Source organism: Triticum aestivum, chromosome 7A (genome assembly GCF_018294505.1).
Source record: "Triticum aestivum cultivar Chinese Spring chromosome 7A, IWGSC CS RefSeq v2.1, whole genome shotgun sequence".
NCBI lineage: Eukaryota > Viridiplantae > Streptophyta > Magnoliopsida > Poales > Poaceae > Triticum > Triticum aestivum.
In genome coordinates, this window is record NC_057812.1 from 737,398,419 (window position 1) to 737,411,812 (window position 13,394).

At 48.4% G+C, this 13,394-nt stretch overlaps 2 protein-coding genes across 2 annotated transcripts; both read right to left on the minus strand.

The window, feature by feature from the left end:
• Window positions 1-255: 255 nt before the first annotated feature.
• Window positions 256-4,754, minus strand: LOC123149843 (sucrose synthase 7). The gene is made up of 17 exons (XM_044569587.1): window positions 4,496-4,754; window positions 4,260-4,392; window positions 4,011-4,165; window positions 3,700-3,892; window positions 3,491-3,609; window positions 3,185-3,401; window positions 3,007-3,102; window positions 2,754-2,930; window positions 2,556-2,672; window positions 2,297-2,463; window positions 1,977-2,201; window positions 1,574-1,895; window positions 1,209-1,453; window positions 972-1,110; window positions 767-876; window positions 631-654; window positions 256-535 (listed from the first exon to the last, which is right to left on the minus strand). Exons 1-17 carry the CDS (start codon window positions 4,594-4,596, stop codon window positions 490-492), a joined length of 2,586 nt encoding a protein of 861 aa, XP_044425522.1. The 5' UTR covers window positions 4,597-4,754; the 3' UTR covers window positions 256-489.
• A 571-nt stretch (window positions 4,755-5,325) lies between these two features.
• LOC123149842 (putative disease resistance RPP13-like protein 1) lies at window positions 5,326-9,094 on the minus strand (the record flags this gene model as incomplete). The annotated part of the gene is given in 2 exon segments (XM_044569585.1): window positions 5,326-5,711; window positions 5,811-9,094. A coding segment is annotated over 1 exon segment (3,276 nt). The 3' UTR covers window positions 5,326-5,711; window positions 5,811-5,818.
• Between the last annotated feature and the right edge of the window lie 4,300 nt (window positions 9,095-13,394).

Sequence of the window (13,394 nt, forward strand, 5' to 3'; positions counted from 1 at the left end):
CTTCGACAACGTCCCCTCCTCCATCGGCTCTAATAGTAAAACCCAACATATGACGGCAACCTAAGAGGGAGAAACCACCCTGAATATCTTAGCGTGGGGCGCACGGTCGATAATTGTTTCCACTTCTTTAAGCTTAGAAATGTTTCACAATTAATTACCCACTTTTCAATGGTTAGAAATGTTTCAGGAGCAATTATCTTCATATTCTGTAAGTTGGTGTGCTGATGTGGAGCAGATAAAGATTGCACACGGCTCTTTCAAATCTCATGTAAGTTCTTATAAGATATTTAATTCCAGTCGGGAAGACACACTTGCTGCCATGGGCAATTTCATCTTTGTTACATGTTTCCAATTTATCAACAATGAACACAATAAAAAAAATCCAATCCTCAACACCAATCACTTCACACTCTGGTACTGACAGAACGAACTGAGCAGCGAACATTTTGCTTCAGAACACATTCATAGCTCATCATGTAGTTGTTCTAATCATTTGTTTGCGCGCCGCTTCGGCCCGAGTAGGTTGGTCATCATCCTGAGCACACAAGAAAACATAACCAGAGATCAGCATAAAGCCATAAACACAATCACCGTTGTTTTCACTGCTGGGAAGTAGAACCGAACACTGACCTCTGGATCCGGTTCCGCGGCTTTCTGCAACAGCAGCAGCACCCCCCCAAAATCCCAAACAACAAATGGTTTAGTCAGTCAGTCAGTCGCTTCCCGGTTTCTCTTGAGTAAATTTCATAAGAGCGCGCACACTTGCCTTTCTTTCGGCCTCACTACGATCTCGTCACGCACCACCGCAGCGCCTGCTATCGAGGTCGAGGCTGTGGTCCTCGGGGGCTGCTCCCCTATTCTAGGGACAGTCTTCACCTGAATGAAAGAAAAGACGATGTGGTCATTTGATCAGACCTGCTCTGAATGTGTTTAATTATGTACTGAAGATGCACCGCGGATCGTGAACTCACCAGGTTCCTGTACTGAAGATTGTAGAATATCTGCAGGTACCGCTGTTTGGCCGCTCTCTCCTCCTTGTTCAGAGTCCTCCAGAAGCCATACATCGATCCCATGTTCAGCACTTTAGTCGCGTATATCTTCCATGTGTAACTGCCATCATGTGTAGCACACGGTTACATTTTCACACCAGGTGGCATAGGAAGGTTGGTGTTGACCACTCAAGAGGCAAGGTAAGGATCGGCGCCTACCATTCGTAGATGCGCTGAAGTCCAGCAGTGGACACCTTGTTCCAGTAGCTTGGGTCTTCCTTGCACTTCTGGAAGAAGTCTGCAATCTTGGTCCCTGCCCCCCTGCCGTTCGTCGGGTTTATGTGGAAACCTGAGACGCCATCGACAATGATCTCCGCTGGCCCTCCCTGGTTTGTCGCAAAGGTTGGAAGCCCGCAGTTCATCGCCTCGATGACTGTTAGCCCAAATGCTTCGTAGAGTGCAGGCTGAAACCAGAGATATGCATTATGGTTCAGGCTTTTATGTAATGGTTGGTTACTGTGAAGCATAGATTTCAGAGGATGGAGCCCTATATTGTTCATGCCCGAACAGTTAGTATTGCATACCTGAACAAATGCACCCTTTGTATCTGCAATGTAACGGTACAGCTCGCCGTTACGGACACGGTCAGTCTGAGCCTTGATCCACCGGATCTGTCCTTTCAGCTGGTACTTGTCGATCAAATTATGCATCTTGTTGATCTCGTCTATCTCTTCTCGGTCCTTGGACTGCGCAGCATTCAGGAGGCCTGCAACGACGACGAGGTTCACAAGGTCCCTGACCTTCTTGTTCTGGCCATACCACTCCACTAGTCCAGTGATGTTCTTCACCTTGTCCAGCCTTGCCATCGAGAAAATGATTGGCTTATTTTTGTCTGCCAGATACCCTCTGAATTTGGTAGCATTGCAACAATTAGCAACTTTGTCTGATCAAGCAAAAGTATGTGTGTTCCTAAGGGACTTGACTTACATGTGTTCGTCTGTATCCTCCTTGCTGTACAGTAACTCCTCAATTTGTGGGTGTAAACCTGTCAGCCGCTTCTGCTTCTGTGTGTAGGGGAAGTAGACGGACTGATCGGCGCCAGGGGCAGCAATGTTGAACTTCGGATCAAAGACATTGATGCCCGTGGCGAAGCGGCAAAGCCCGGGCATTGTGAATGCATAGTGGTGTTCATATTGACCAGGCTTCTCCTTGCTGCACAATATGTCAATGTTAGAAGTTTCTAGGTGCAAGTACCCAAGCGCTGCCTGTTAGAGCACTGAAGTTACAGTAATATTCAGTCTACTGACCTCCCAGCAATTTCTTGGTATGTGCTAGTGATGATAAAATCGGTAGTGTTCATGGCAATCATATCGGCAGTGAATTGGCAGGAGAAATGGTATTTTTGGTCCAGCTCTCTCCACTTGGCATCTGAGTTCTCATACTTCGTCTTCTCGAGAGCATGTGCAATTGTTCCCTGTCAAAAAGACCACTTAGGGATGCCATGTCAACTGTGGTTGGTGGTAAAAGAGATCTTGAGGAATCCTCTTTGATCAAACATTTTCCTACCTGTGTGACACCTAGTTTGCTCGACATGAGGGACGCCACTAAGTTGCCGTCGGTGTAGTTGCCAATGATCAAGTCTGGTTTGCCCTCTAGAATGTCAAGGATCTTGGCAGAAGCATCCTGAAATCATGTCAGGATAAAGCTTTATTAAAGATCACTGACACAAGAGTGAAGATAATTAATAATTTGCAGCTGGCAAACCTGAGTATATCTCTCTAGGTACGGGTAAATGTCAAACCGAGACACCCACTGGCGCAAATCTTTCCCGTCTTCAGTCTTGAATGGCACACGGAGTATGTGTGAATATTTTGTATTTTCAACCGGTTCGAGCTCCACATTGCATTTTGTGCCTTTGGAATCTGGTATCAGTCTTGTTAGCTGCGGCACAATTGTAGCCATTAGTTTAGCAGTTCTACAAATTACACAGCAGGAATGGCTAGGATCATGGCCTTACCACAAGAATCTTTGGTGTTATATGCAAACCCTGCTGCTTGATTCTTTGCACCAGCTCCTCTTCCATGGACCTGACTTGGTCCAGGATGTAGACAACCTGTCATAGCAAAACCATGCCTTCAGAATGTGACACCCTGATCAGAGTATTATGTCCTATTATCTGCTAATAATATCCATACCTGACCGCCGGTGTCTGGCAATCCTAGAACCTTCTCTTGGCCAAAGTAACCATGGATGGAGAAGATGACGATGTTAAATATGGATGGGACCCTGCTGAAGAACTTCTCCATGTTGATAGGATCTGGTGCCTGGAGCACTTCAGATAGGAAATTCAGAGTCTCCTTGCACCTTTCTGCGTTCTCACCCCATCCTTTCTCCAATCCCCACTCCTGAAATCTGCAATACAATTCATGAAGAAACGTTAGGCATAGTTGCATATTTCTGTACCATCAATTATATGTCTACTTAATATGGCAGCACATCACCTCTGTTCAAATTTCAAATATGGTGTGAATTTAGGCAGCCCGCTGACAAAAACTTCTGCAAGGAGCAGCGCTGTCTGAAGCTTGTCGACCGTATCGATTGTGTCGTTGACCATCAGTTTCTGCATATTCATAAGGATATATAAGTTTAATCAGTCGATTAGTTCTGATCTTCTGATAGTCTCTGTGATATGGATGACTGAACTCTTTACCTCGCCGCGGTAATTCAGGGTGAGCAAATAGTCTAGCAATGGCTTCATGCTTTCAGGCTTCTCATTCAGCTTTGAAGACATGAATTTGGAGATAAACTGCATCCCATTCCCTATGGACGAGGGCAGCGTCAGATGAGGTGTTGAGAGGTCAAGAGCGCCAAAATCAACTTCCAATGAATTGTCATCCTTGGCCCTGAAATTCACATGAACAGACCATATTTTTCAGATTCATGATTTTACTCATCTAGCATTAAATTAGCTCTCTGATCCATGTCAAAGATCACATGATATTTGGTAAGAGTAAGACATACCATTTCTCATCATATAAGGTCTCTTTGAACTTCAGGTACTCTGATGGTGTAATTCCTTCGACCGACAGATCATCGGAGTGAACTTTGACGTATTCCCAGATGCCAGGATTCATTCTAACAGCGAATGCAACGAATGGCGGTAGCACTACAGCTTCCTGCAAACATAAAGGATTCCAAATCTGATAAGCTCCTTCCATCAAGCTTGATTCTAGCTGCAGAAGGGAATCAGGGAATGTAAAGCAAAATAACCTGTGTCGAACAAATAATGTAACCGAGAAAGCCTTCAACAAGCTTTTCCTTCTCAGCTTTGTCATCTAGTGATTTTTCCAGCTCCTCCACGAGCTGCTGGTTCTTCAAGAGCCTCCTGCCCTTCGATACATACCTGAAACATTTTTTGTCCCAGATTTCAGGATGACAAAGCTGACCACAGCAGCAATATTTCTTGATGCAATGCATGCCATAAAGAACACATTAACTTTTAGTACCTTTGGAAGCATCTCTTCATCTGGTACCGGCTTTGTTGCAGCGCATCAGGCATGGTTTCAGCGATGCTGTCCATTCTCTTGAAGCTGAGATTGGAAGCCATGGTGGGAGACTACCAGGCTTGATAAACTGGGTGGAGAAGATCAAAGAACTATTTTTGGAGAAGCAAAACTACGAAGGAATGTTGCTAAGAAGATTGTGATTGTCTGGGTGCTGATGGACAACAATTTATAGGAGAGGGCACAAAACCTCCCTCCATGGAGAAAGATTTATTTTCTCTGGACATGGCTGGAAATGCAAGGTAGATGATGCTAAGCTGAAAGGAGAAAGCACAACGCCTGGGAGAAGTTATTCCAAAGAGACACACAAGGCAAGAAAGGCGGCATTACATCATTACACTGTAAGATTCCTCATGACTTGTCACCATTTCTTATCCCTTTGCCAGCAGTTTTGACATCCAAACGTGAGGCATTAGGTAAACTTTTTGCCATTGGACATCCACACTAGGCCAAGAACTTTCAGAAGATCACAAAAGGCAATGAAAGCATATTCTCTCTTGGAGCTTGGGTTAAGCTTCCTTAAAATTTCAGAAGATGCACAGCAAATTGCTTGCTACCTGATATGAAGCAAAAGACCAGGGATCACCTTGTTGCAATCTCAATACCAGAAAGGAAACTCCAGAGCATCAAATGAAGAAAAAAAAAAGATACATTGAGCTGAGCTCTTTATTTCAAAAACTCGATAGCATCAAAGAGAGATATACAAGCAATTTTTTTTCATTAATCAGAACACAAACTTCAAGAGATTGCAGCATCCATCTCCATTCAAGGTATTAAACAAATTGAGAGTATCCAATTTCAGGATAATCATGAAATTTGCGCACATAAGTTTGCCAATTACATAAATATACATGTTTGATAGAAAACATTCTGACATGAAAAGAAAAAAACAAATCCATGTACACAAGTGGCAATACTTTACACTCATCAAAATCCATCAAGCTCAATGTTTACAATTTACAAATCGCCAGAACCAGGAAACGGAGAAGAATCACACATCGAGTATTGGTGAAGGAGTTAAGCCAAGTTCAGTACTGAGGAAGGGGGGGAAAGACCATCTGCTGTCTGATTCACCAAAAATACGGTACTCATTCCTCAGGCCTCACAACATCTCTTGGAGCAGTCGGGACGGGCGGACCGAAACATGTCTACCAAACAGCTGCAAGTACTTAAAATATATTAAACCATATCACTCGAGAGATTAAGGATAAGATGACAACTTGGCAAGTACTGAAAAGTGGAAAAGAAGAGAGCATACCAAGATTTTTAGGTAGACTTCTCTTCACACTGAGCATTTGTCTCGTAGATGCGACGGGCCTTGTTGTACCTTATGTACTTCTTGCCATCGGTGCTTGTGATGCGCACCTCAGGGATCTGCTGCACAACGTGCCAGTTCTTCCCACCCTCCAGGCAGCTCCTGAGTAAAGGGAGTGCACACTGCAGCTCGAATCGACGCAGGCCATTGGCCTGCAAACGGATCAGCAGCTCCAGCCACCGTGGGAATGCGATGTTCCAGAAGATGACCAACTCCTCGAAATAGTATGTCTCCGTGGATGGGGGGAACACAAGCCTGAGATGCTGCAGCATGTCGAGGCCCGACACGTGCTTCAGCTTCGCGCAGTCGTCGATGGTGAGTGACTTGAGTGCGGGTAGGTTGGAGATCCTCAGAAGCGCCCTGTTATCTTTCAGATAGAGTTCATCAGATAGTTTTGGCAGGTCCTTTATCTCTGTAAGGCAATGTGCACCCTCGACATGAAGGTCACACAGAGCAGCGTCCTTTAGACCTTCTGGCAGAGCTTTGAGTTTAGGGCAGAACTGTATGTGCAGTGACTTAAGACAAGGCAGCAATGTCTGGCTCTCTTCCACACTTAAGGACCAGTCTTCCAGATTCTTCATGTTTCTTAGCTTCAAAACCTCAAGCTTGGGGAACGAGATGGCTTGTGAAATCACAGTGGTGCCGAGGAATTCAGAACCGATGGCGACAATGGAGTCTGCATTTGAGATTTCCAGGGACTTAAGCTGTTTCAGGCGGCCAAGAGCAGGCAGAGTGGTGCATGACATGCAGTTGTCAAGATCAAGGAAGGCAAGGGCAGGGAAGGAGGTGTTTAGCTTGGGACCCGCCATCCAGTTTGGAAACTTTCGACCTTGGTAGTTCTTGATTACCAGCTTCTCAACGCTATTGGGTGGGGTGAGCTCATTCCATATCTTTTCACTCACTTTAGCTGAATCATCTCTAATCCACTGAGCACTTTTTACTTCATGTTTGTCCTTTTCTTCTTTCTCTGCGCCCTCTTGGTTCTCCTGTTCTTCCTCATTCTCTTCTTCTTCAATTAATGCTGCTTGCTCAGACAGGTGTAGAACCTTCAGGAATGGCTTGTTTGCGAGTGCAGAAGCTCCGGAAGTAGCCCTATCAAGTCTCTCAATCTGAAGGTACCTCAATTCAGACATGGCTCTAAGGTGAATCAAGTCACAGCCCTCAGGATCATTGTTGTCCTGACCAATGATCAGACCAGATAGATGGTTAAGATGCTTCAGTTCACCCACACCTTTCGGTACATAGCGTAGGGAAGTTCCCTCGAGGCAAAGGCATCTAAGCTCTTGCAATTCACTGATGGACCAAGGGAGTTTCTGCAGTCTTTGACAGCCTTCAAGGCTCAAGGTCTGCAAATTTACGAGAAAGCCGACGGAGGAGGGTAGGTCGCTGAGCTGAGTCCCGTCAAGATTGAGGTACCTCAGATGTCGCAAGGTGCCAACGGATTTTGGGAGAGCCTCTATTGCTGTGTTGCTCAGGTCCAAGACACGCAAGCACGTGGCTGACTCGAGAAGAAGATTGTCTATCACTCTGACATTCGGGCTGTTGAAGAGCATCAGTGACCTTAGGCTCATCTGCTGCTTCACTGAAATCGGATCCTCCAAGCTGTTCTCCATGTTACACAATGCAAGATGCCGAGGCTTTGACAGTGAGGACAACGAGCCCATGCTCGATCTCTCCTGACCGTCAATTAAGATACTCTCATCTGTTATCAGAAAGCGGGCCAGAGAGCGTAGGAGATCATGTGTCATCCAGCACTGGTCAAGATTGTCAGGATCAGGCTGTAACAAGTTTCTGCCTATCAACTCCAGATAGTACTCTTCAGCAGACTCTTCCAGTTCCTTGTTCTCTCTGGGCTTGACAAGGCCTTCGGCAATCCAGTGCCGCACGAGATCAAAGCGCCGAATGGGGCAGTCTTCTGGGTACAGAGAGGAATGGAGGAAGCACTCCTTGAGTTCAGAAGGCAGATCAACATAGCTCAAGTAGAGAGCCTGTGGCACCTGTTGAAGCAACGGCCGCATGGACCAAGCATCGCTTTTCAGGACCATCTGCCACTCATCCTTGCTCGTGCCTCTCGACCTCAGGACACCTGCAATGACCTTGATAGCCAGAGGATGGCCCTCGCATTTCTCCGCGATCTTCATCCCGACATCCTGCAGTGCTTGGATCTCCTCTGAAGCGGATTCCAGGAAGACCTGCTCGCGCAGTAACGCCCAGCTGTTCTCTGCATCCATTTTGTCGACGCGGTGGACGACTGCCTTCAAGCCTGCCGCCACTTCCTCGTCCCGTGTCGTGACCAGTATTCTGCCCCTTGCCACGCCGTCTCCCAGTGGATCTTTCAGCAGATCGTCCCATATGCCCGGGCTGTCCAGGTCATCCAAGACGATGAGAAACCTCTTTGAAAGAGCAGAGCTGAGGAGGCCGAGGAGCTCCTCCTTGTTCTCTGTGTCCCCAGCATTTACACCGGCGCCGGCGATGATCTTCTTCAAGAAAGCTGCCTCGGACAGATCCTTCGACATCTTCACCCACACGCAGATGGGGAAGTTTTCAGTCATCCTCTCATCGGTGAATATCTCCCTGGCAAGCGTGGTCTTGCCTATCCCCACGGCGCCGACGATGGCGAAGACGTCCACCTTCTTCTTGCCCTCCCTGAGCAACCTCGGCACGAGGCCGCCCAGAGACTTCTGGACCTGCGTCCCCACTGCGGAGCGAGGCTTCACCACGTCGTCGTGGCAGCTCCTGGACATTTCACTATTGAACCAATCCCTCCTGGCGCCGGGGCGCGGGGACGCCCCGGCGGCGGGGAGCGGCGGCATCTCGTCCTCGATCTCACGGAGCCGGATGTCGATGTCCCGGATGGTGAAGCCGATCTCGTGGTGGAACTTCTGGGGGCCCGAGTAGCGGAAGCAGGAGAACATGAAGGCGCAGCGCACCTTGGGGGCGGGCGGGTGGTCGTCGGCGAGGATCTTGGCGCCCTCGGCGGCGCAGACGTCGAGCACGTCGTCGACCTCGTACATGACGTCCTTGAGCAGCACCACCCAGGCGTCCACCCGGGAGCTGAGCACCCGGCGGCGCTCCTCGTGGGAGACGACGGCGTCGATGCGCGCCAGCGTGCCCAGCAGGCCCCGCACGTTGTCCCGGATGCCGAGCGCGCCGCAGGCCTCCTGCCCCGCGAACTCCTCCAGCGCCGCCGCGCACCGCTTCACGTACGAGTCCAGCACCACCGCCATGGACGGATCCCCTTTCTTGCGCAGACCTTCAACAGCAACGACGACGAAATGCGAAACAATAATTTGTATCAGTACAGCACGTGGGGATAAAATTGGATCCTTTCAACGGCGATTAGGGCGCAAATTGATTGATTTGCAACAAAAAAAAAGGATTCTTTCCCCATTTATCTCGATTTTAGTTGAGGATCGAATCAGGCCGACACAGGAAAGAACAAAATCCATCTACTGTATATCAGATCGGGAGCGCGTCCTTGAGGAGCTGGAACTAAGCACAATAAATAACTGACAATCTGCTCCCTGACTAATGGATTGATGGATTGATTGATTGATGATTACCTGTTGATGAAGATTGCTGAAGATTGGGAGGAGGATTATTGGAGCAAGAGGAGGTGGAAGAGGAAGGCGGGGAGCCAAGGGAAGGGCGGCGACGGCCACCACCTCAATGGCCACCACCCTCCTCCCCTCCCTGCTTTCCCAACCCAGCCAAAAGAGGGAGCGCGCCTCTAAATGGATCCGTCCCTGTCCCAAGACGCCTTCCTCCCCCTAATTTCTCCACCCTCGCAGCTCAAAATCCTCCGATCCAGACAGACACAAACTCCATTCTTCTTCTGGTGGATGGGCACAACAACCTGTCACATCTCTCGTTTCTCCTCCTGGCCCCTGGAAGATTGCCGTGGTACAAAATGGGCGCCATCCGGGCCATGGATGAGCTTGGCAGGGACGTTGGTTGGATACCGGAGGAGTGTGGGGGGCAGATGGCGAAGAGGGGAGAACAGAGCATAGCAGAATTGGGCAGGCTATTTTTGTAATCAGCTGACAGCAATGGACAGCAACATCTAAAAAGAGGAATTGCAAAGGCATGAACAGTGCAAATGAAAACATGTTTTGGGGAGCAAAAAATGGGAATTACTTTGGCATGGACAGTGCAAATAAAATGGTTTGTTTACTTTTGAAATTCGGTGTGGACTTTCTTCGCCATACAAATTTCAGTTAATCACAGCATAATCATGTGGCAGCATATAATTATTTGATGTGAATGAATGATTTTGTATGTCAGCATCAGATGCAGCCTGGCCAGAGGAACAGTCACCTGCCGACATGATTCCAACGCTGAGATGATCAGGGGTGATTATTTTTCTGAAATAATGATTTTTTTATGCGTAGTGGAGGGCCTGCAACGACTACATCAAGCAAGGAGTTGCTGTCATGTGGGTGAACAAATTTCTTTATTCCTCTTTGTGTTGTTAAAAATGGCTCCATCATGGCATGGCACCAAATGGAGCCTGCAGCTAGGTTATTTTCTAGACACCACACGACACGAACGCACTTACTCTTGAATAAAAATCCTTTATTTCTAAATAACTGTGACCCACTACCTAATTTTCCTAAACGAAAAATAGAGCACCACCCTGCTATGTGCTCGGCAGCCCGCCGTTCGTTTTGCTTAATTACGTCCTACTCCCTCCGTCATATATTGTAAGACGTTTTTTGACACAAGTGTACATTATGAAATGTACACGGAGGGAATACTTGTTAGAATCAAGAGTGGGAGAGAGAACTGTTTAGGGACACCAACGTTGAACTCCAGCGTCGGCCCATCAATGCCCGGACAGCAGGTGGAGATGCCCGCACTAGTACCGAATCAGGCATTGGAGACAATTTGGGTCGCGCTAACTGCCACACGTGTGGCATATACGACATGCGTCCACACACCATGTGTGGTGTACCCAGGAGGCAGCCCACACGGGCTGTGTGTGGGCGGACATTAGAATTGCCCACACGTGTGGGCGCGGCTATTTCGTGCCACACGCCCAACAAGTACTACTTATCTTCACCCCGTGTGTGTGGCACGAAGCAAAAATGCCCACACGTCCTAGCGCAGCTATGTTAAGTACTCCGCGGGATGACGGTTTAGTTGCCATCCTGGTTGGCAGATGTAGTTATCCGGTATGGCAACTGTAGTTATAAAAGCATGGCAACTCTATCTGTTTTGGTTAAATATAGTTGCCATGTCTAATTTATGATAGTTGCCGCGTGTAATCAGACCGTAGTTGTCGTGTGTGATTAACTACTTGTCATATATGGTCAAAACAGTAATTGTCATGTGTGTTTACCTAGTTGCCGCGTGTGGTCCAACCATAGTTGCCATGTATTGTTAATCACAGTTGCCATGTGTGTTTATCTGGTTGCCACGTGCGCGCAACTGCAGTTGCCGTGTAGCAAAGAATCACAGTTGCCATGTGTGTGTACTGAGTTGCCACATTCGCGTAACTGCAGTTCAGTTGCCATATGTGTTTATCTGGTTGCCACGTGCGCGCAACTGCAGTTGCCGTGTAGCAAAGAATCACAGTTGCCATGTGTGTGTACTGAGTTGCCACATTCGCGTAACTGCAGTTCAGTTGCCATATGTGTACCGAGTTGCCACGTTCGCATAACTGCAGTTGCCATCCACAAGGTAGGAGTGTCGTGTGGGCGAAAAGCAGTTCGCCCACACGCGCATGACCTAGGTGGTGGTTGTGTCGGTGAAAAGCAGTTTGCCCACACAACTCAGCTGGCAAACAGCGTTGTGCGGGTGTGTGGGCAAACTCTCCAACGCCCACACACCAGCCCCGTCCTACGTGGCACACCAAATCCACCTTTTCGTGTCAAGATTCGTGCAAAAGACAGTGGACGATGATTCAGGCGTGTGGGCGAGTTGGGTAGCGCCCACACGTGTGGGCGTCAAGAGTGGGAGAGAGAACTGTTTAGGGACACCAACGTTGAACTCCAGCGTCGGCCCATCAATGCCCGGACAGCAGGTGGAGATGCCCGCACTAGTACCGAATCAGGCATTGGAGACAATTTGGGTCGCGCTAACTGCCACACGTGTGGCATATACGACATGCGTCCACACACCATGTGTGGTGTACCCAGGAGGCAGCCCACACGGGCTGTCTGTGGGCGGACATTAGAATTGCCCACACGTGTGGGCGCGGCTATTTCGTGCCACACGCCCAACAAGTACTACTTATCTTCACCCCGTGTGTGTGGCACGAAGCAAAAATGCCCACACGTCCTAGCGCAGCTATGTTAAGTACTCCGCGGGATGACGGTTTAGTTGCCATCCTGGTTGGCAGATGTAGTTATCCGGTATGGCAACTGTAGTTATAAAAGCATGGCAACTCTATCTGTTTTGGTTAAATATAGTTGCCATGTCTAATTTATGATAGTTGCCGCGTGTAATCAGACCGTAGTTGTCGTGTGTGATTAACTACTTGTCATATATGGTCAAAACAGTAATTGTCATGTGTGTTTACCTAGTTGCCGCGTGTGGTCCAACCATAGTTGCCATGTATTGTTAATCACAGTTGCCATGTGTGTTTATCTGGTTGCCACGTGCGCGCAACTGCAGTTGCCGTGTAGCAAAGAATCACAGTTGCCATGTGTGTGTACTGAGTTGCCACATTCGCGTAACTGCAGTTCAGTTGCCATATGTGTTTATCTGGTTGCCACGTGCACGCAACTGCAGTTGCCGTGTAGCAAAGAATCACAGTTGCCATGTGTGTGTACTGAGTTGCCACATTCGCGTAACTGCAGTTCAGTTGCCATATGTGTACCGAGTTGCCACGTTCGCATAACTGCAGTTGCCATCCACAAGGTAGGAGTGTCGTGTGGGCGAAAAGCAGTTCGCCCACACGCACATGACCTAGGTGGTGGCTGTGTCGGTGAAAAGCAGTTTGCCCACACAACTCAGCTGGCAAACAGCGTTGTGCGGGTGTGTGGGCAAACTCTCCAACGCCCACACACCAGCCCCGTCCTACGTGGCACACCAAATCCACCTTTTCGTGTCAAGATTCGTGCAAAAGACAGTGGACGATGATTCAGGCGTGTGGGCGAGTTGGGTAGCGCCCACACGTGTGGGCGTCAAGAGTGGGAGAGAGAACTGTTTAGGGACACCAACGTTGAACTCCAGCGTCGGCCCATCAATGCCCGGACAGCAGGTGGAGATGCCCGCACTAGTACCGAATCAGGCATTGGAGACAATTTTGGTACATGGGCCTATGGTGGTATCGTGATCCACCTCAAATCCCATAGCCCCTAGGCGCCCCATGTAAGTGCCTACAGGCCTAGACCTCTTACGGCTGCCCTAGCGCCCCTTTTGGCCTCAGCCCCTTGTATAGTTTAAAAAAGTTCCGTCATATTTCTCAACAATATTTGTGCCGCTGCCACTTCAAGTTCTAGGGCGATCGTCATTTTTCATCTTCAATCCAGTACTCTGTTCGCGGGGGAATTCATCTCCATCTTCATCGATGTCGAACTC

What these genes read in the sequence shown, in the direction of transcription:
- LOC123149843 (XM_044569587.1), bottom strand. Translation starts at nt 4,596, where the DNA reads ATGGCTTCCAATCTCAGCTTCAAGAGAATGGACAGCATCGCTGAAACC. An exon ending in TACCAAGAAATTGCTGGGAG is followed by an intron (nt 2,202 to 2,296) that starts GTCAGTAGACTG and finishes CATATTGTGCAG; the next exon opens with CAAGGAGAAGCCTGGTCAAT. An exon ending in ATCTTCAGTACAGGAACCTG is followed by an intron (nt 877 to 971) that starts GTGAGTTCACGA and finishes TCTTTCATTCAG; the next exon opens with GTGAAGACTGTCCCTAGAAT.